Source organism: Elgaria multicarinata, chromosome 2, assembly GCF_023053635.1.
Source record: "Elgaria multicarinata webbii isolate HBS135686 ecotype San Diego chromosome 2, rElgMul1.1.pri, whole genome shotgun sequence".
NCBI classification, from domain to species: domain Eukaryota; kingdom Metazoa; phylum Chordata; class Lepidosauria; order Squamata; family Anguidae; genus Elgaria; species Elgaria multicarinata.
The window spans coordinates 120938085-120961325 of NC_086172.1; the positions used below are offsets into that span (position 1 = coordinate 120938085).

The 23241-nt window shown below is 44.0% G+C and overlaps 1 protein-coding gene across 1 annotated transcript in view; it reads left to right on the forward strand.

The window, feature by feature from the left end:
- CREB3L1 (cAMP responsive element binding protein 3 like 1) overlaps positions 1-23241 on the forward strand; it is a 98771-nt gene that overhangs the window by 39025 nt on the left and 36505 nt on the right. Inside the window, exon 2 of the mRNA XM_063117461.1 lies at positions 19534-19762. Within this exon, the coding sequence (XP_062973531.1) occupies positions 19534-19762 (229 nt within the window). The remainder of the gene's footprint in view (positions 1-19533; positions 19763-23241) is intronic.

The following is a 23241-nucleotide window of genomic DNA, read 5'->3' on the forward strand; positions in this document are numbered from 1 at the left end:
ATAAATATGCAATAAAATATGATTTTAAATACCCTTATAAAAAGTGTTTGAGAAGCAGAGATTTCATTAGAAAGATTGTCTCTCACTCTCTGGCACTATTCAATGAGGCAAGATGTTCCTGCTTCTCATATTAGATGTGGGAGCAGAGCCTCTCCAGGACATGACCACACTCCAGTTTTTCCTCTGTAGCTGGTTTACAAGTGCAAGTATGTCCTTGTTGCTGAATTAGCTGGGTTTTAATACTGCTCCTTGCTCCTCCTTCTGTAGTCTTAGCCAATTCAGATCACCTGAAACAGACCTGAAAGCCTTGAGTGCCATTTTTGGGTAGAAATATGAGGTATAAATCAAATAAATAAATAAATAAATAAATAAAATAAAGTCCTTGCGCTTCTGTGTATGGTTCTGTTCCCTTTGGCTGGTCTGGCCAATCATTTCTGCTTGTACAAACTAGCGTTCTCTTTCTCCTGTAGCCCAAGTGCTTCACGAGCAGAGTGGGGCGTGTTAGATCAACATGACTCCCTTTTTACAGATTACACCCAATGCATAAAATAGTTACTCCAAAATAGCATTACTGATGGTTGAAAGCTCAGTGACTGTATCCACAATACCACAGAGTAAGTGATTGATGGATTGCAGCCTGGGCCTCTGATTCTAAATATTTCCACAGGCTTATCTGCCTGCAATGCAACAGTCAATGCAGTCCACGCAAAGAATTTATTTGTTGATGGAGCAAGTCAGAACTGAGCCAGAATGATTTTTCTAACCTTAAAACAAAATAAATGGAATGTAGCTTGGAAATGCAGGGCTTATTTCTAGCTAATTATTGTAAACTGCTATCAGCTAACTGGTAACGATGAACAATCTTTTGAGTAGTACAGTCTCATGGGCTTGAGGGGACGTTTGGAATTGTTCAAGATTAGTAGATCCACATTAACTGTGTGGCTCGATTCCCGCTCCCACACACAGTGCATGACTCAAAGGGGACAGGCTGATGGGCCTTGGGGAGGTCAAGGTCCTAGAGTATGAAAATGTCATTCAAATTCTTTTGGCATTAAGGCAACATTAGGCGACCAGACCTTTTCCAAAAGCCCCCAAATCCAGGCTGTAAAGAGATTGTTCCTAGCCCCACATCCAATGTGTAAGGACCTCCTGGACCAGTTGCTTTCATATTTCTCTAAAAAGCGTAATTCAGATACCATTAAATCTGAACCACATGGCGATGGATGTCGGAGGCACGAAAGAGACTTTCCATCTCACAACAACTTGACCACATTTCTTTTCTGAAATAGGTGGCAACTTCAGTCATGGCCACACAAAAAGAATCAGTGAAAGAAACATGTGATGAAGACTTGATGAAAAGCACCAGGACATGGGAACGCAAACTCTGGCGCTTGTTTTTGTCTTCCTGGTTTGGGATGTTTGCATCCCTGCTGCATGGGATCCACCCACATTATTCTACAGCCTTCTTCCCCCAACCTGGGGCACTCCAGGTGTGTCAGACTTCAACTCCTATAACACCTCAGCCACTAGAGCCGGCTGGGGGATTATGGGAGCTAAAGTCCAACACGCCTGGAGGGCACTAGGTTGGGGAAGGCGACTGTTCAACAGAATGTCCTAATTTGGGGCTCACGGCTGTGCCCCATAGCACGAAGGCTGCGTTTGCCTTCCCTTTTCAAGGTGAGGCTGTGACTGACAACCTCTGCCACTTGTGGCAACAGCAGTCGGGCAGTGAAGGTGTCGCGGGCCTGCTTTCGGGAGCAGCCTTCTCTAAATTCTGGAGATTTCCCTTATCTGCAAGCTGTGCAGAGAGCGAGCGCGTCCTTCAAAGCGAGCGGGCTGGCTGGGGCCCCTACTCAGCCCCGAGAAACGCGTCAGGACAGAGCGGCTGCTCCATTCTAACCCTGCACTCCTCTTGATCTGCTCACCAAAAAGGCTTCTCGGCTGGCAGGCTCTTCCCATTGGCCCCGGGTCGCTAGGAGCTGTCCAATAGGCTGATAGGTTTCTCATTGTTTCTTTCGAAGGCCTCTTCTGGGAGTATGTTAACCCCTCGCAGGCGTTTAGATTAGCTGTGTGCTAAGGGAGTTCGCGCGTCCCTTTTTGTTTTCCCCGGCTCTCCCCTCCTTTCTGGCTTCCCCCCTTCGTTCTTCCTGCTCTTCCTCTTACTCCACTGTGCACTATTTCCTTTGGAACCTTGCAGCAACCTTCATCCCATATACTGTCTAGACGCAAATAAAGTCAAAGTAGCCCCCTTCCTCTCAACCAGCCAGAATAAAAGTTTTCTCAGTCCATTTTTCAATGCTATCCAAAGCTCCCTTCCCCCTTGGGTCTGTGTAAAGTTCATGTTTCTCTTATAAAACACCTCAGGCACAAGGAGTCTCTGTTATATTTTCCTAACCCAGGTATAAATTGGATCCTCAAGTTTACACTCATGTTCTCGTTGAATTAACCCGGATTTCTTTGGGTGCTCCCAGGCTTTCATTGAAATTGTGCAAACAACCTGCCTCATGCATGGAATTTTATGGGCCCAGAAGTTGGGTGCTTCCAGGTGGAGGAGTCCTAATGCTATCCGGACCCATTGTGCAGCTATTCCATCTTCTCTCTCTTAACGGATTTTCTGTAGTAAGAAAAAAGATAGAAGAAGCAGTGGGAAAACATGGAGGAACATAACATCTAAAGCCCCGGTAAAACCCCATAAAAGAGGCAAGGTGATTCCAGATTAAAAGCCTCATCTGCAAGCTTCCACATATTGCCGTCTTTTGTTCGTAACCTTCCTGAGTTTTCCACTGCTTTCCCCCATCTTTTCTGCATACTTCCCCCCCACCCACAACTTTCCCCCCTTAATAAGTTAAGGAGTGTGGGGTGGGGAGACAGAATAGCGGCATAATTTTTTTTTATAGGTAGTGCTAGGTGCAGTCTAGTCGAAGGCCATGGCTAGATCAGACCTATATCCCGGGATCATCCCTGTGCATCCAAATGACACACAGGGAATCCTGGGAGCAGGCAGGGATGATCTCTCCATTTGCCTGGGATAGTCCTTAGGTCTAGCTAAGGCCTATATGGCAGCACCATTTGTCACAGCTGGTCCTGTCGTTACAATGGTCAACACTGCTGTCCACGCATATTACCTCTAGAGGTCCTTTTCAGGGAAGATAGAGGCCCAATGTTTAGTCCAGCTTTCCCCAACCGGTTACGTCCCGATATTGGACTACAACTCCCAACGTTCCCTAACCAGCATGGCTGGCTGAGGGTGCTGGGCATTGTAGTCCAATACATCTGGAGAGTATGTGGTTAGGCAATACTGGTTTAGACTGTAAGCTCTTTGGGACAGGGACTTGTCTTGCTTTATTTATGTATTTATTTACTTATTTATTACATTTCTATACCCCCCAATAGCCAAAGCTCTTTGGGCAGTTTGCAACAATTAAAACCATAAAATACAAGACAATAAAATACAATATAAAAGTTTAAAACTACACTATAAAAAATAAAAACCAAATAGAAGCTAGCAGCATTGCAAAGATTTAAAATACAATACCAGATTGAAAACAGAAACTAAAAAACTAAAATGCCTGGGAAAATAAAAAGGTTTTCACCTGGCACCCAAAAGAGCACAATGTAAGTGCCAGGCAAACTTCTCTGGGGAGCTCGTTCCATAACCGGGGTGCCACAGCAGAAAAGGCCCTCTTCTTAGTAGCAGCCCACCTCACTTCCTTTGGTGAAGGTTCCCGGAGTAGGACAGCTGAAGGGTCCAGGCGGCTGAATACGGGAAGAGATTATGTACATGTGGTTACTTTGCACCACATGTACATTCGTCCTGTTCAGACACCATAAGCATGCATGGAGGAATGGGACTATGCATGCCCAGCCTCTAGGTGTTCATCATGAGGTATGAAAGAGCATCTACTTTTTCAATGCTGTCTTCCTTTAGGTTCAAGTTCCACAGCCATCAAAAGGGAGAAGGAAAGGCAACAGAGGCTGCATCTCCTTCTCCTTATACCTGTCATTGCTCACTTGATCAGAAATGTGAGGAGAACAGGCAATGACAGCAAGGAGGAAAAGCAGATAGGCCAAGAGGCTCCAGAGGTTGGCAATGGGACCCCAGCTGGCATGAGGGCCCCGGCAAATACCAGACAATGCCAACTCTTGGCATTTTTTGTGGTTCTGCTACAATTTTCAAACCATTTTTCATGGGTTTCTTATGATACCTTTTGCAGCATGCATGGGACCCAACATGAGGAATCATAAATCCACGCCTTTGGCATAGATCTTTTGTTGGAAGTAGATTTGCATGGAAATTGTGGCTTCTTCAAAGGGACAAGGACTGTAGCCAAAGCAAAAGTATATTTTACATATCACCTTCCACTGTTGGGTCTCAAAAATGTTAACACATAGGAAGAAAATATTTCTCACTACGGTTTAGTGGATATTGTGTGTGTGTGTGTGTGTATGTGTGTTGGTTTTGATTATGTAAAAGTGCCCCCTTTCCCACCCTTATTTTTGCTGCTGGCAGGAAAGCAGGAATGTCAGCCCCAGAGCCATTTAGAAACTCAAGGATTCCAGAACTCAATGAACTGGACCGGATTCTTTTTTACAACTTTCCTGCAGAAGTGATAGGAAAGGAAGATGAATCTGGACTATTGAAGTAAAAGTTTGAAATAACGACTGGGCAACAATAGTTCTCCGAGTGGCCCACAGTTGGGCCACTGCAGAGCGTCATGATAAAGGGAAAGGTGCTTTAAACAAGCCTTCCCCAACCTGGTACCCTCCAGATGTGTTGGACGAATGCCTCTGAACGGCACCAGGTTTGGGTGTGTGAGCTTTAGACAGTAACCTATATATCAAAATATTTTGTATTTTTATGAATTATTGTAAACTGCCCAGAGAGCTTCAACTATGGGGATGTATAGAAATAAATTCCCTGCTTCTTTCACTTCTTGCATTTTCCATACCACTGAAAGATTTCAGGCACCCCAATTTGGGTGAATACCATATTATTTCAATGGAAATTCAGGCTTCACAGAATTCTACAGGATAGACTTCATAAGGCTGTTTCACACATTGCATGGATTTCTGTGTATGGAAAAATATGTACACCAGTATTTATGGTGTTTTCTTAAGCTTCCTGACCCTCAAATTCTTAGTAAAATAAATACTGGGATTTCATTTCAGATGTGCACAATTCCTCCATGAAAATGATATATATAAGAAAAGGTCATGTGTAAAGTGGCTTTGAACTTCACTCACAATCCAGTTGTAGATCATGAGTGAAGAGATGATCAACCCACAGGAAAGATGTGGACAATTTCAGCCAGGACCAAAGTGTTTGAATTAAAGGTCTTTGTGGTCCATTCTTTCCCAATGGAGCTATTTAACAAGAATAGTATCTGCTTTCTCCCCATGTGTCCATTGTTGCTGTTTACTTAATTTGCACCTAATATTTGAACGTATTTATTTATTTATGGCATTTATATCCCGCCTTTCTTCCTCCAAGGAACCTAGGGCGGTGTACATAATCCTCCTCTCCATTTTATCCTCACAATAACAACCCTGTGAGGTGAGAGTCTGTGACTGGCCCAAAGTCACCCAGTGGGTTTCCATGGACTAGAACCCGGATCTCCCAACTCCCAGTCCAACACTTTAGCCACTACACCACACTGTGAAGTATAAATACAGGGTTGCATCGAACTTGATGCAAGTGCAAGGAAGCCTCACATTAGGGGATTTCTCCATCCACTTCCCTCATGCAGCCCCAAGAAATCTCTTCTGAGGGTCAGAGAACTCTTGGCAACAGCGTAGCATTGAACATGGAAGATGCCTTGGGCCCAAACCTGGGGCATTTCTCCATCCTCCAGCACTCCCACTCCTCATTCCACACTGTTGCTAAGGTCTTTGAGGTTCAGGGACCGCAGGGAAGCAGCAGTAGGGAGTAACCAATGGATGATCCTATAGTTTGAGGTTTCTTTCCACTTGGGGTAAATAAGATGTAACCCACTGACCGAGTTCAGACAATTAGCAGGGGAATAATGCAATATGGTTTGTTTCCCCTGCCCTCACGCATGCTGGTCACATTGCAGTAGGGCTTGTAGTAGGGGTTGTGAGGTGGTGAGAATTCCGGTTTATCCCGGGATCATCCTGGGGTCATCTCTGTTCATGTAAATGACACACAGGGGATCCCGGGAGCAGGCAGGGATGACCCCAGGATAAACTTTAGGTCTAGCTAAGGCCTGTATGCAGGGTTCAGACAACGTGGTAACCTGTGACACAGCATGGGTAATTAGAGAAATGCTGGTCTTGTGACCAGCATACGTGGAGGTGGAGAAAACAACCCACACTGCATTGTTTCCCCCGCTGATTATCCGAACGTGGCCTCTGTGTCTACTTATATAAAGTATTTGTTTATTGGTTTGGTTTGGATATAAGCAAGGCAGGCTTATTATAATTAGATCCTAATGTCTGCTGATTGTTCTCATCCTGTTAGAATATCTACCCATTAGTTTGCTAGCGTGAACTGAGCTCTTACAATTCCGCAAAAAAACTTAGGTGATTGTTGTTGCTGTTTTCTTTTTCTTTCTTAAGCACACTTTCTGTAATTTTTTTTTTATTCTGAGTGACCTGTAAATCCATGACCTTTTAATATTAAAGGGGAAAACATATACTATACGGTTGGTGGTATTTTGATTACAAAATGGACAATTTGTTTGTATCTTCATTGAAAATGCCATCCTGTAAGTATAAGAAGAAAGACTGTTGCTTTTTTATATAATGTAGTAGTTGGGGAGGGATAGAAAAGTAGCGGGCAGGGGGAGTGAAAAATCCATGCCTTAGGGTTTTTTTTTAAACTGAGTTGTGTGTCAAAAATCTACATGTCTGTGAGATCGAAATGTAAAAATACACTCACTGGGTTGTGATTATTTGATGGTACATGCTTCTAGTACCCTTTTCTTTACTTCCTGACAAACAGGTGACAATTCCATTTGTCTTTGCTGTTACCAACATGCTATGAAAAACTTGTTTTATATTGTATTTTATATTATGGTTTTATACTGTTGTTTTACACTTTGAATGTTTTTAATTTTTGTGAACCACCCCGAGAGCTCCGGCTATTGGGCGGTATAGAAATGTAATAAATAAATAAATAAATAAATAAATAAATATAAATTGTTCACATATGTTTTAAAAAAAAACCTACTTTTTTCTCTCTGGTCTCAGGACTGCCTAAAGAGACATGATGTCTGGATTGACAAACCATAGTTTGTGATCAGTTGGAGAAGTGATCAGTAGCTTGAAGTGTCTTTGCAACCCTTGGCTGGTGCTATGATTTAACTACGGCTTGTATTTGTATCACTGCTGTTAGCCTTGAGAACATGTAGTGGAAAGGCAGGATACAAATTTAGCAAGCATGATGTCTGAATTGATGAACCGTATATTGACACATACCATATACCTCTTTCATACCGTTTTCATAGTGCTATATCCTGCTTGTTGTGGCTCCTGCCTTTTATATACCGCTTTCATAGAGCAATATCCTGCTTGGTGTAGATTAGGCCTAAGTGATAAGATGATGGAAGGAGACAAGCACCTTCAAGGTAGGACTTGCCTTTTGGACCTTTGGAAGCTCAAATCACAGTTTGAGTTTTATCTATGGTTAGCATAAACCATGGTTTGATATGATGCTGGAATTGAACCATTAGGGGAGTCATATTTCAGACATGCACACAGGCATTCAGACACACACTCTTGCACACAGGACCCTAAACAACTTGACATGTGTATATGTTTTAAGTCACTGTGCAAGTGTTCTCAAAACATCCATTTGTTTCCACGACCACACATACACACTAAAAGCATAATGTGCAATGTGGCTGTCACATGATGGAAAGCATGGAAGTCCGGGAGTGAAACAGTGGCGTGCTAAGGACAACAGGCATTACAGGACAGGGAAGGACTGAATGGGATAAGTTTACAGTAATAGTGAGGATCAGCTCTGAGGTGTGCTAACCAGGCTGCAAGACCAAAGTATGCGAAGCAGCTAGCCACATGCTGCCTGTCTCTGGTTAGCACTGTCAGTTTCATGAGCATTAAAATCCACCACTTTTTTTTTAATAGATGGAAGGATAGAACTTTTTGGGAGTGTAAAGGAAACCTCAGCTGTGAAGCTGGAGTGCCGGGGAGGGGAGGGGGATTCATTCCTTATTGAAAGGAGAGAAGGGAAATGCAGATGTCACAGCTGGAACTGGAGATTTGTCTTGGCAGGCAGAGAAGGAAAATATTTTTTAAGAAAAAGTAAAAGAGAAAACTTATAAGAATCACCTCCCGGTCTGGCACAGTTGGCCAGCATGAGGAGAACCTCTGACTTGCAAGCGGCCTTCATCTTCTGAGTTTGGGCTTCTGTCCAGTAGTATTGGCCTTTTGCTGGTTGCTTTTTGGAATGAGTTTCAGTTTAGGAATGTCAGGACTGGGAGAACTTGTATGAATCTGAAGGGGGGGAGCAGGGAACTCTCCTGGAATACCGAAAGGGACAGAGAGGGCTGCGGCCAGATGCTAAAGGAAAGAAGGGTCCAGGCTTTTCACGGGGAAAAGGCCACCCCAAGCACCAGAGCATGTTCGACGGGGGGAGGTGGGAAGAGTTCATCTTAGTGTATTTTGCGCATAGCCCCTGAGAGCAACTTGTATACTCAGAAGGCGGAGGTCCACAACGGCTTTGGTGGTGTCATTCCGGCGGCCTTGATTGGGAGGTTGTGTGATGGTGAGAACATGTGGTGGAAATATGTTTGGAAGGCTCCTCCGATCGTGCATCTGTCACTGGGAGAGTGCGGGTGCCACGGCCAATGACTTGACAGCCTCACATGCTTGCCTCAGGAATGAGGCAGCTTAAACGTGAACAGATTTTCCTGTGGAAAGACAGTCTGTGCTAGAGAGAGTGGTGCCCACACTACATGTGGTATCAAGAGATCCGTGTCTCCTCTTATCTCCATCTGTATGGGAAAGAGCTGAGCTAGCCAGAAGCTTTGGCTTGGGTCAGGAAATAGGCATGGCCCCACAACAGGCCTGGTGAACCTTGGCTGCCCTTATGGTAATACTGCTTTGGGAACACATCTTATGTTATTTCTTGGCTGTGAAATAAGGGGGGGGAGGGGAAAGCATGAAAGCAAACACGGGTGAGAGCAAGAAAGGAGATAACAGAAGAGAACACTGTATAAGGCTGCTTTCCATAGCCTATTGTCTTCCAGATGTGTTAGACTACCTCCCAGTATCCCCAGCCAGCATGGCCAATGGCTGGGATATGGAGTTTGTACTTTAGACTTTGGGCCCCATTTGGAAGCAGCTTCCTTTACAAAAAGATGCTGCTGACATTCACAGTTGGCTTGCCTCAAACTGGTGGACCCTTAACCGTAGGCAGAATTCGTAGCGAGGATCTTGCTACATGAAGCTTGCTGCAAAAACCTTCTTCTGCAGCTTTGAAATCACTCAGTTCTGAGGATGCTCATTTGGTTTTCAAAATCATTTAGGAGAGACCATTCTGGATCAGGATGAGACTGTACAACCTTGGCCTTGTGCTTTTACTTATGGCCTCCATTGCCACAGAGAACCTTGCAAGTGTCCAATTTAAGTGTTATTCCTAGTAATATTCATTTCTTCCATAGAATGTCCTTAGTTACCATAGTGCAAAAGAGAATGATCAAAACTTTTAAAGTTTTTATGTAGCCCATAATGTTCTCTGTTATGAAATGTTGGGTCCTAACCAGCATGTGATTAATATTATCTCTGCAGCACACCCTAGACATCATCAGTGATTATTTCACTAGTTGTAGGTTATGTACACAATAGCTCTTTCCTGATGTTGCTTCCCAGCAACTAGTAGTAACTTTGAGAGGGACTGTAGCTCAGTGATAGAGCACATACTTTGCGTGCAGAAGGTCTCAGGTTCAATCCCTGACACTTCCAGGTAGAGCTAGGAATTCTTGCCTGGAGAGCCACTGCCAGTCAGTGTCTAGATACTGGGCTAGATGGATGAATGGACTAAATTGCTATAAGGCAGCTTCCTATGTTCTTATGTAGTATTCAGTGGCATACTGCCTCTGAAATTGGAAGTTCCACCACCTCCTCCTCCTCCACTTCTTTGTGACTACTAACCACTAATAGACCCATCTTCCATCCATTTTAAAGCTATCCAACTGGAGGCTATTACCAAATCTTGTAGTAATGAATGCCATAATCTAATGATGTGTAATGTGAAGAAGTACTTTCATTCCTCTGACCTGAATTTACTGTCAGTCAGTTTCATTGGAGGAGATCAAGTTCTAGCATTACAAGAGAAGGGGGGAAGCCTCTCTGACCAGTTTCTCTATACTGCGAAAAATGTTATAATCTGCTATCATCCACCCCCACTCCAACTAAGGGGCCTATTGCACATGGCCAGCCCTGCTGATTCCAGCCCATATATGGAAGGCTTCACCAGCCCCAATCCTTAAGTGGACCCTATGTCATGCTTCCGGGGGCAAACCCAAAAATGAGCGGAAATGCTAGTTTCTGGAAGAGGGAAAGTTGCTGGAGCCCTTCCCTTCCAGAAACAAGCATTTCCACTCATTTCGGAGCTTGTCCCTCAAAGCACAATATCTGTCATGCAAACAGTAGGGTTTGCTTGTGAGTCAGGGCTGGCAGGAACCAGCAGGGCTGGCCACACATGGTCGGCCTCTGTTAGATACTGCCCTAAACAACCCCAAAGGATATAGCCTCTCCTTGCAGTGAAGGCATTCCAGCTCCCCGGAAATTTTGGTTGTCCTTTTCAGCACCTTTTGCTGCGATACCTTCCAAGTTCCTGCTATTGGTTTAGTTGTGGAATTGTTTATACACTGTATATTCAGGGTGTCTCCAAGTAGGTATGCCAGGGTTTTATGCAGAGATCACCATCCCTGTCTTCATAAACAAGGAGTCCTAGAACCCCTATTCAGGCATTACCTTTATTCAGCCAACCCAAAGATCCCAAAAAAGTGTGCAAGCTTTCAAGTTCTCCAGAACTCTTCATCAAGGAAATAAAGCAAAATTGTCAGTGAGGGAGAAAAAACACTGGCTGGTGTTGAGCCATGGAGTCTGCATTTAAGATGGAATGTGGGAGGTGGTTGCAGACATTCAAAGGAGGCTTTACTAGGTTCTGTGATGATTTCTGGTTGTGCCTAGGATGGTCCCTTTTGCTGCTGGGATGAAGAAACAAACACTGGTTGATTCCCCATTTTTGGAAAAATAAAATCCAGCTGTTACCCAGATCTATCTCTATCCTTACGTTCCTTGCTAGATGAAAAACAGAAATAGAGAGAAACTAGACAGGTTTTTTTAATTAACAAAGCTGGAGATAATTTTAGATGGGGTATTAGGTTAAAAAAAAGTCAACCGAAGCTAAATTGGGTAGCTTTACCTAGTAGCTGAAGGAGAAGTGCCCTCAGCGAGTAAAGTCCCAGCTTCAGGTGGAATAAAATTCTCTTCCTCCAGTGTAGGAAACTGCTATTGAAGAGCTAAATAAATTCAGTATTCTCCAAGTCACACAAAAAGCAAAGCTGTTGGCTGTAAGGGGGGGGGGGGAATCCAAAACCTGTATTAGAGAATGCCCTTATTAGGCCAACCCCAAAGGCCACAAAATACTGTGCAAGTTTTCGCATTCTCCAAAACGCTTCATCAGGGTAGATGGTAAATTAGGGTGAATTTAGAATCAATATCTAATAAACTGATAGGTCTGTAGTTGCTAGGGTTTGTTTTATCACTTTTTTTGAAAACAGGGAACACAACACTATTTTTCCATCCAGGGGGCATCCAACCTGAAGAATTTATGAAGGAGAGCAGTCTTGCTAGAACAGGTGCCCACCAGTCTGAATTAGTTTTAAATAATTCTGGCGGTATCATATCCTCACCTGGAGCTTTGCCATTAGACAGCTGAGAGAATTATGTTTTAATTTCCCCAGTTGTTACAGGGGCCCATTCTGGAGTGTCTTTCAGAGGCTGTAGTTTCTCCTCTACACAGGGCCTCTCTTCTTCCGACTCACCCAAAATGGCTAGAAAACGCTCAACCCACACAGGTTGCAGTGGTTGCTAACAAGATCAGAGCAAGGTGCCTGAAAACTGTTTCTGTAGACAGGGCCGGCGCTACCATTAGGCCACCTAGGCAGCCGCCTAGGGCACAGACCTCAGAGGGGCACAGTACTGACCTTTAAGGGTCACAGTTTTATACAAATTAGCTGTTTTAAGGGGGGGGGACATAATAAGTTCAAGTTTTGTGCTTTTTAATTTTTCTACAAAACTTGTGTTCTAAAAAAACGAAGTTGGCAATTTTGGGGGTGGTGGTGGTGGTGGTGGTGCAAGTAGCTCGCCTTGCCTAGGGCGCAAAATAGTCTGGCACCGGCCCTGTCTGTAGATTGTGCACATGATGAATTGATTTGAGTGGCCTGTTCAACTTCTTTTCCCCTTTGTGATTGTTTTTCTTTTGTTGTTGGTGCAACAAGATTGTAAAAACCTATGGTTATATACAATAAAATTGTACTGTAGCAAAAATTTAGGTGTGCAACTTGTGGCCCTCTGGAGTTGTTGTGGGACTGCATCTCCTATAATCCCTTGCCATTAGCTATGCTGGCTAGAGCTGATGGGAGTTGCTGTCCAACATCATCTGGAAGTGTGTGTGTGGGGAGCTGGCTGATGCTAAAGGTATAGAATTCAAGAGTGCTTCAGACTCACACCATTGCAGATTATCCTACGATTATCATGGCGTTTTGCGCAGCAGTGTAAACTCCATCCACCAGAGATAACAACTTTGAAAAGAGCTAGCCAAGAGCTTATCATCTTGCCAGGGGATGTTGCTGACTATCTTTCAAGTCTGTTCAACCCTTGATTCATCCCCTGAATGCATAAACTATGATTCACCCCTTGCCTGAAATTAAGTAGCATTTTCCAAATTTGGTGTATACTACGAGCACTTTCTTCTTTAGGGGTATCTGGTCCTCTTACAATCTTTGGTAATGGATGGCGCTGGAGCGTCGGGCCCATACCTGGCCGTCGCCGGCGATGTGGGCCGCGGGGGCTACGCCGCGACGAGTAGGAGGGCCGCTGCGGTGGGCCTTGAAGCCTAGGGCGCGGGCGCGGGTGGAGCCGCCGCAGGTGCAGATCTTGGTGGTAGTAGCAACTATTCAAACGAGACACACACACACAATCTCAGAGCATAAACTACTTAAGTGTAGAAAGCCCTTATCTCTGTGAGAGGGAGGCTTTAGGCTTAGCTAGACCTAAGGTTTATCCCGCGATCGTCCCAGGGTCATCCCTGTTCATGTAAATGACACACAGGATATCCCAGGAGCAGGCAGGGACGACCCCAGGATGATCCCGGGATAAACCTTATATCTAGCTAAGGCAGGAGTGAGAGGCAAACAAACAAACAAACAAACAAACAAACAACACCCATACATACATTCTAAGACATACCATGTTAAGTATTAATCCAGAAAATAAATGAGAATTTATCTAGAGAGAAAAGGGACTGGCACTGATGAGGAAGCATTTGCACTTGTGAAAGGGTCAAGAGAATATGCCATGGGGGGTGGGGGGGATGGAATTGTAGAATGATAGAGCTGGAGGTTGTCTTGTAGGACATCTAAGTCCAACTCCTTGCTCAATGCAAGAAATCCAGAGTTAGAGACCCCAACAGATGGCTGGCCAGCCTGTTTGAAGACCTCCAGTAAACCAGATAAGGCCTTTCTCTATGTAATTGGTTCTATTGCCAAATTGCTCTTCCTGTCCCATTGTTTGACTAAAATCTACCCTCCTGTTACTTAAGCCCATTAGCTCCAGTCCTGCCCTCTGGGACAGCAGAACCCTAGTCTTTTCCCTCTTCTATGTGACAGCCCCTTAGGATGCTGCAGGCCTGATGTTATAATTATCTCTGACTTTTCAGCATCTCAAATATGAGGTGGAACTTACCCTCAACTCCTCCCTTACATCATTTTTTTTCTTAGGCTCAGGACCAGTCCTGCCCTGCAGGAAGGTGAATTGACCTGCGGCAGGCAGCAGGCACCACGATAGATGAAGGTGGGAATGGTTCAGCAATGCTTTTTAAAATGTTGGCCATAATGGGGAGGGGGGAGTGCCATTTGAGCTTTGCTTCAGGTGAAAAAATGTCTTGGGCTGGCCATGCTTAGGCTTGGTTCTCATTGAGGTAGTAAACCTGTGTCTGGGCTGTACCAGTTTAGGCTGGAGGTGCAGGTTCACACAATGGAATGTGCCTCCATAGGGTAAAATACCCTTCCCCTAGAAAGCTAGCATGTCACAGAGGAACCTTTCCCCCTGACATGCTAGTTCTCTGTGTGGAGATGAATGTGTTTGTTTGTATGGAAAAGCATTCCATCATGGGAGACCCACTGTTTAACACTCAGCCTAGGAGAACTCCACCATACCATTTAAAAGCAATGCACGTGGGACTGACCAAGTTCAATCTAATGGCAGAATAAAGAAAGAAAGAAAGAAAGAAAGAAAGAAAGAAAGAAAGAAAGAAAGAAAGAAAGATACAAAAGCAATGCACTAAGTAACTGTGGGTTTGATGTTCCTGTGCCATGGTAATTCAAAAAATCAGTTTCAAAACCTCTTGTTGTATTATCCCCCATGGTATAGGAACTCAGGGCTTCAATGAGGGCTTCCCATATTTAGCCAGGTACATCATGAAAAGGAGGACTATCCTTGAGGCAGGCCACTGAATGCTCCCTTGTGTTCCTCTTCACCAACTATAGGTGAAGTATGCTTACACAAATTGGCCCCCAGTAATTTATAGCCCAATTGCCTCCTTTCCCTCTTCAGAAGGGAACAGGAAATAGGGATGGGTGAAAATTTTGTTTCAGTTTGGTTTTGATAAGAATTTGCCAAGATTTGCAAAGTTCTCCATAGGAAAAGAACATGAGGTTAAAAAGATCTGAATGTGGCCCTGGGCTTTGAGTGCTTAGCTCTTGAAATTCTAGGTTTGAATCCCTGTGTCCTCAACCACGTTGGGCTTAATCAGGTTGCCACATTTTTTCCCTGAAGGTGCCTCGTCTTTTACAGCTACAGAGCAGGTCCTCTCCATGCTTGGGAATAGCTGCACCAACTGAATTTGTCTGTTGCAGTTGAATGAGAATTTAATTTCAGCTCATTTTTTATAAGAAATTACCGAAGTTCTTTCAGGAGAGAAAGAACTTCATATTTAAAAAATGTAAATGTGGCAGAAAGCAAAATTGGTAGATTCATCAATCCCTAAGAAGCAGCAATACAATATGACTTCTGCAACATGTCACACTGGATAATGCTGCCTGGTCTCCTCCCTACATATTTTGCTGAATCCTCTTCTTCTATTCCTGCATTCTATTTTCCAGCCAAATACAAAACTGGCAGATTTCTAAAGTATATCACGGGTTGCTAACAAATCTAAACATTTCCCCCCTTTCAGGAAATAAAGGCTTACTCACAAAACAAATGTATAGTTTACAGTGGATTAACTGGCCAGAGTTCACCTTGCTGTAACAACACAACATGCCCAGATTCAATCAGCAAAATAGCCCTTTATAATATCTTCTAGGCACGTCTCTCAAAAGAGCACAAAGATGAAAAAGTCGAAGCGTGAGTGGCCATTTTGGCGTAAGTGATAGCTAGCCATGGTAACTTAATGGAGTGTCCATGTCCAGAGGCAGTATATTTTCAGTACTAGATGATGGAAACAAGTATGCCTCCCTCATAAGCATCTGAGGGCCAGGTTCATTCGCAAATTTAAAGATGTTTGTTTTGTTTTGTTTTCGCTCTGTAGTTTGTGTGGTGATTTTCTATTAGCTATTCCACATGCTGTGATAGTCATGGTGTAAGTGCTCCTGTGTGCATTTTGAAAGCTTTCACCAGTGTTGATAACTGGTGTAGAAATAATTCCTGGTAGTAGTTCAGTGTACAAATAATTCCTGGTAGTAGCTTCTCCTATGTCACTGGTGGCTGAGGATGTAGTATCTAACTATAATCCTCTTCCAATGCCAGTCCATTACTTCCATCTTTTTAAGAATAAGTCTGATGGCTTATAAATGAGACCTAATAGTTGTTTCTCTAACCAGCCTTCATATTGCCTGGCTTCTGTTTACACAATGATACTGTGCTAGAGCAGAACAAACAAACCTTTGTATTGAAACAGGAACTTGCACTCTGTAGTATCCGGGGTGCCCAGGTCAGCTCCTCCCTCAATCTTTCTGCTGTCAGGTCTGTCTTGAAAGATTTTGTCACAATGGCCTTTCTTCCCCAATCTGTATTAAAGCAAGCATAGCGCTGCAGAGTGGAGTTTAGAAAGGATGCACCTCACACTAAAACACATCTTTTCCTGGTGTTTCCTATAAAACGCTGTGGCCTGGTTCAGACAACACGCTAAACCATGCTGCTTAACTACAAAATGGTTAATGGAATGCACGCATTCCGTTAACCATTTTGTGGTTAAGCAGCATGGTTTAGTGTGTTGTCTGAACCAGGCCTGTGTTAAATACCTAATCCTGCCCCATTGAAAATGCTGTCTTTCAGCAATTAATTGATGCTCTGCAGCAGAACTGGAATCCAATCAGAAAAGTTTTTTAAAAAACAAACAAATATTAAAACGGAGTAGGGTTGCCATCTTTTGTGATGTGTTGCTCCATACTGTCTTGTGAACATTGACTGATCTTAAGAAAGATGTTGTTTATGTAAGGTGTTGTGTTCCTAAGGATATAATAATATACACCAGCCTTCTCCAACCTGGTGCCCTTCTGATGTTGTGGACTTCATATCTCATCAATCCCAGCCAGCATGGCAAATGGTCAGGAATGTTGGGCATTATAGTCCAAAACTTCTGGAGGGCACCAAGTTGGGGAGTGCCTCTATACACACTTGAAAGTCCCATTGAACTCGCTATGGTATACATTTGAACTGGGCTCCTCTCTCAGCTGTTATTAAAATGACAACACTATTAAACACTATAGTGTTGCCATGTTATTAAAATGACAACACTATGGAAGATTCTCTTCATGGATTCCCCCAAGCCTCATCTAGTCTGTCCTTAAGGCAACTTCACATGTTCATTGAAATGGTAATAGAAATGGAATTCATAAGAATGGGGAGAAGGGATGGCTGTAATGTAGGAACAAAAGGGGAGGAGACCTCAAAGGTTCAAGAAGATAACGTTATTGCTCAGTGTGTTCCAAATATCAAAACTGTTCTTCAAGGCAATTCTGATTAACTGTGGTCATCAAGAATCCTAGATGGTGCGGAAGGAGACATATTTGGGGTTTCTCTTCGGAAGAACTACCCCATCCCAGCTGGTCACTTTTGATCGATGGCTAATTTAGATTTCCTGCCAAAAATGCCATCTGCAGAACACACCTCAGCTCATAGTAAAGGGCAATCCAGCTTGATTGGTCCCTCAGCCCCTTCCCCAGAGTCTGGGACTGGCATGTGTCTAACACCAAGGGGGGTGCATCTTCCTTCACAGCAGTAGGAATGTTAGGCAGGGGAATTCCCAATCCATTCATCTGGAGCTGGGAACTTGTTTCCCTTCAGATACTTTGGATTACAACACCCATCATCCCCAACCATTGGCCATGTTAGCAGGGGCTGATGGAGTGCAACAACATCTGAAGGGCTACAGGTTCCCCACCATTGATCTATACACAGCAGAAGGAGAAGATTCATGCAGTAGGGCATACACATGAAGTTTACTTTTGTGTAGCTAATATGTAATGGGTGAAGTATTCCCATAATCTTTTCCCCCTTTCTAGGTTCTTCACCATTGGTCAATGAATCCCTTTGTCCTCTGCCAACAAATAATATTGTGCCAAATGGAAAAATTGGGAATAATGAGTTTTTAAATGGAATTAGAAGCTGGATAATTGGAAATGTTGTTTGTATTTATTGGATGTTAGTCGTATAATTATTTATTGGATGTTAGTGGTATAATCATATTGATGTTACCAAGCCATATTTGAACTTTGGTTTGTCAGCAAGCCAAATACTCACAGACATGATGTGACTTCATGATATTTTCCTTGGGCCCTCAAAAGCTTCCTGGAATCCTAAAGGAAATTAAAATGTCACAGCCCTTTCCTTTTATTTTGATTAAATTTATTCTTATTAAAAATTGGCAGAAACAGTTGTTCATGTAATCTCCAAGGGAACAGGGCTGCATCTTGATGTTTGAGGAGCATATGGGAAGACTTGTTATCTCAATGGCAGTATCTGCAGAGAACAGAATTGTGTTGTAGCTTCCCTTTAATTTTGCAAGGGGTTTCCTTGGCTTTCCACCCTTGTTTTCCACCCTTGTTTTCCTTGTTTTCCACGCTTAGTTAGACAGATGGGTGGATTTGTAACAAAGGCCTTTGCTAGACCTACCTGAAAATCTGGGACTGACGAGGGGAGAGCTCGTGATGTAACTATCGCAGGCTCTCACCGTAGTCTACACCTCAGGCGCGACGAGGTCAAGAAAAGACCCGTTGCGTCCACCATTTTTGTTTCTTTTGAATAGGGCTGGATGTGCTGTTTTTTTAAAAAAGGTTTCCCCGCTCCCCCCACCCTGCCCCTGATCTCCCTACCCTGCCCCTGATGGGTGCAGCGCTCCTGGGGAGCGCTGCGCCCTGTGCGCGGCTCCCAGCTACACGTGAGTAATTGCATGCAGCCAGGAGAAGCCGCTTCAAAGTGCCACACACTCGCGGTCTACCTGAGCCCGGGATCCCCTGTGCATCATCAAGACACACAGGGGCAATCCTGGGTATTAGCCTGGGATAACCCTTCGTCTAGCTAAGGCCAAAATTGCACCACAGCAAACCTTTCAAGTGTTTGTCACCATGAAAGGTGGATGAGGTGTGTGGTGGTGGCAGCATGGAGATGGAAGGCAAGGAATCCCCACTGGTCCTTGACAGGTGGGCAAACTTCAGTGCCTAATAGGTGTGTGGGGAGAGTTCTATTCCTTGAGGAGTTGTGAGGGGAGGTGGGGGAAAGACTTAGGATACAGTCCTATGGAGATGTAGGATGCTTTTTTCTGTCTAAACATCCATAGGATTGTACTCTTAAGAGATCATTGTGGGAAAGCTTGATAGAAACAGGTTAGGAACCTCTAGGGGGTGGATAGGAATGATCTGGTGGGACTTCATTAAACCAATAAAGGAGGTAGAACAGCTGTTTAAAGAACAGCTCCATGCTTTAGGAGTGTGATACTAGTAGTGCTTCCTGCAAGCATGTAAAACCTAGGACAGTTCAGAGGGGATAGGAGTCCATTAAATTAGGATGCTTAAATTAAGGTATAAAAGACAGACAGGCAGATATGTCATTGTGGATTTTGGCCTGTTGGTGTTTTTTGTTTTTTAAAAAACAGCGTTCTGTAGCTATGAAAACAGAAAGAATAAAAGATGGATATAGTTGTTTCTCATCCAAATGATTTGGCTCCCGATGTGTCTGGCTTGAGATACGTTTCAGTGGAAGGCCCTCTAGTCTCTCACGGAGGTGATGCTAACTCTCTCCTTTCGCTTGTCCCCTTCTCAGCATTTCTCCGAGAACTTCGACCACTTCTCCGAGAATATGGAGGACTTTTCCAATGAACTGTTCAACAGCTTCTTTGACGACCCCATGCTGGCTGAAAAGAACCCTTTGCTGGACATGGATCTGGATCCTCCTACTCCTGGCATCCAGGCAGAGCACAGCTACTCCTTGAGTGGAGACTCGGCTCCACAGAGCCCCCTCATGCCCGTCAAGACAGAAGAGAATGCCAATGGTGAGCGCATGCTGGGTCCCGAAACATAGGCCTACAGTCCTCTTAACAGAAGAGAGAAGCTGGCTCAGACAGGGCCATGATGGGTGTGCTCTCTTCCAAGAGGCCATGCCCTTGGAAGCAGATGACCTCTGGCTAGCAAACAAGGGCTGTCCTTGCCTCCAGTTTCAGTACAGTTGGGCTGGAGCAGCCTCCCCCAAAGTAGTGTATTCCTGCTGTCTTTTGGACTACAACTCCCATCAGTACCAGCCATGGTGACCAATGGCCAGGGATGATGTACGTCCAAAATATCTGGAGGATGCCAAGCTGGGGAGGAGTGGGTTAGAGTTAAATTTGGCCCTGGTCAAGTAATTTGATTCACTTTGAACTGATTTGAATCTGCCTAATCATAACAGAGCTGTTCATGAAATTATCCATTGGAAAATCAAAACACCCAATTACTCAAAACTGGAAAGGTGTCCATGCCTTGGTCCTTCTCTCTCTCTCTTCTTTTGGAGTATCATTATTATCAGGAAGCCCACTGCCTTTTGAGAAGCGTTCTGAAGAAGTTGAGTGATTGTGCTAAAACCAGGTAAGGAATAGCCCAGGAAAGGAAACCTAGGATATGGGAATAAGGCTGCAATCCCACACAAAGATGTATACGATTATACTGAAAATGTTAGCAAACTAAAGAAAGCCAATTTCAGCTTGCCTTCTTTGCCGTTGTCCTGTGTTTACAGCAGCAATAATAAAAGGGGCTGAAATGGATCATTTCAAATAAAAACAAAGCTCTGATATAAGAAGAAAGTATACCAGACTTAACAGTGACCTATGTTTCCTCATCAGGGTCTACAACAACAGACTAAACAGGGATTTTGCCTGTGTGACTCACAGCAAAAAGTCACTAACCCACTGTTTTAAAAAGGGGGAAACTTACTGTCTTGTCATTTAATGTGATAACTGGCTATTTCCATCCTGGATCTTGTCCAATAAACTGACTTCTCAGTACCAACTCTTAATATCCACTGCTATAAATGTTTCCATATTTTGAAGCAGTGCTGGCTGTCCAAATTTTGCTCTCTTCTGAAACCTATGCAGTAAGTAAGATCCTTTGGGGATCTATCCCAGTTTGCTCCTAATTCACTGTATGTCTGATCTACCATATTGAGGAAGAATTAATGGAACATAGGCATTTTTAAAGGCTCTTCATTAGAACATCCAGTCTAAAATACAACTAATGCTTGTTATGGCCAAAGGAACCAGTATCCAGCCAAACAGTTTGATACATAGAACTGTGCTCTCTTGAGGTTTCCAGATCACGTTGTCATTGAACACCTGGCAGCTGCCAACTGTCTCCTTACCCACATTCATTGAACACCTGAGCAGAGCTCCATGCATGCTGAGGAGTCTACATCATCAGCAATAGACCGCTCTGTTTATACAGTTGTACCCACCAGGGCTCTGTTCAGATGCTCAATGGAGAAGGGCTGTAGCTTAGTGGTAGAGCACATGTTCTGCATGCAAAAGATCCCAGATTCAATCCCTGACATCTCCAGGTAGGGCTGGGAAAGATGAGATGCTTACCAGAAGCTGTGTCGTGCTGCTGTTATCAGTGGAGACATAAGAAGAGCCATGCAGGATCAGACAGCTGTCTATGGGAAGCCCACTAGCAGGACATGAGTGCAATAGCGCCTTCCCACTCATGTTCTCCAACTTCAGAGGGGATTATCTAATCCCCTTTAAAGCTGTCCATGTTGGTGGCCATCACTACAACACTGTGCTCTGACATGGTATAAGGGACCTTCCTAAGTTCCTAAGGATTCATCTCCAAGCTGGAGAAGATTTCTCATCTTACACGCAACCCTCCAATCCCCCTTTCAGTTTCCACTCACTTAGCATCCCACAAGCACCTTCCCTCTTTTCTTTAACTCACAAAGCAGCATTGGTAAGAGCGTTCCAAATGCAATACAAAAAGGTAGGAGGAAAAGAGGTGTTCTGTCCCACCCTTTCCTCTCTGACATCCTGCTAGCATTCTCAGAGGAAGGGCTCTGGTGGACTTTAGGCAGCGGAGGCTGGTGTCTCTGATGTCAGTGGGGTGATGAATCCGGTCCAGGCTTCAGTCAGCACCAGTCAGAACTCTGAAGGAGCTATACCAGGTACTGTACCGCCCCACTGACATCAGAGCCACCAGCTGCCACTGGCTTTAGTTAAATTGTAGCTGGAAGAGGCAGGTGTCTTCAGAGACTGGCTTGGCTTGGGAAAGAAACCGAGCTATTTCTAGGGCTATGATTGCAAGTAAAACACGAGCTCATCAAAGTTCCCCAAATTCCACCTTGAAGCTCGTTTCATCTCATGGCCAAATTAGTTTGCAATCTTTATTTATTTTTTCTTTTTGCCTGAAAATTTGTGTGCATTTTCATGCACATTTTCCCATGAAATGTATGCATCAGTTGTGCATCTCTTTAAAACACATCCTTCCCCATTGATTAAAGAATGTTTGTGCACCTTTTTTAAAAGTAAGCACTTTTTTCATGTGCATTTTTCAAATGCATGCATGCTGTCAAATGCATTTTTATAGGCCTGCAAATCACATGGCAGCCTTGGAAGGTATGGGCTTTGCCCACAGAATGCATTTGAGTCTATGTTCAGTCTGGGAAGTATGAACTGGGTAAATCCTGATCAAAACCCAAACAGAAACAAATTTGTCAAACATCCCTAGCTATTTCTGACTTTTGAGAAAACCGCTTGGCTTATTTCTGAGGCAATCTGTTGTAAGCTGAGGGAAGAGTCTTAGCTCAGAGGCAGAGCACATGCCCCACATACAGAAGGTCCCAGGTTTGATCCTGGCATCTCCAGGTAGGGCTGGAAACCCTGGAGAGCCATTGCTGCCAATCAGTGCCGACAATACTGGGCCAGATGGACCCATGGTCTGAATCTGTCTAAGGCAGATTCTTCCTATGTTAGCTCACCTGACCTACAGAGATGCAGATTTCTTCTGTCTAAGCAGTCTGCTTCTTTGCATGCTCAAGGAGGCTAATACAACACTCCATCTAGGAAATGGGGTGCTTCCCAGTGAGTTTCTGTTCAAATTAAGCCCTAGGAACATTGTGGGCAACATACTGTCCTTGAACTACAGGCAGGGCTGTTTGTGTTCTGAGTGACGTCATCACCACCCCCAGTTCTGTGCCAAGAAAAATAGAATCTGGTGATCTGTATACATCATGCAAATGAAACACCTTTGCAGAATTTTCTCTTACTTTGCATAATTTATTCTGCTTCTGTGAATCATGGGAAGGGGCAAGGAGCTATACCAGGTGCTGAAGCCCTGCCTTCCAGTATCAGGAAATATTAATCAGCAGCCCTTCTGGCTTCTGAGATTCACTAGGCATTGACTCCACTCTTAAACATATCTTCACAATCATAAGAGCTGGAAACTTGCTTTATTTAAGAAAAGATGTAAGAAAAAGAAAGGAAGTTGAGATTTGCAGAAAGATGTATTCTGA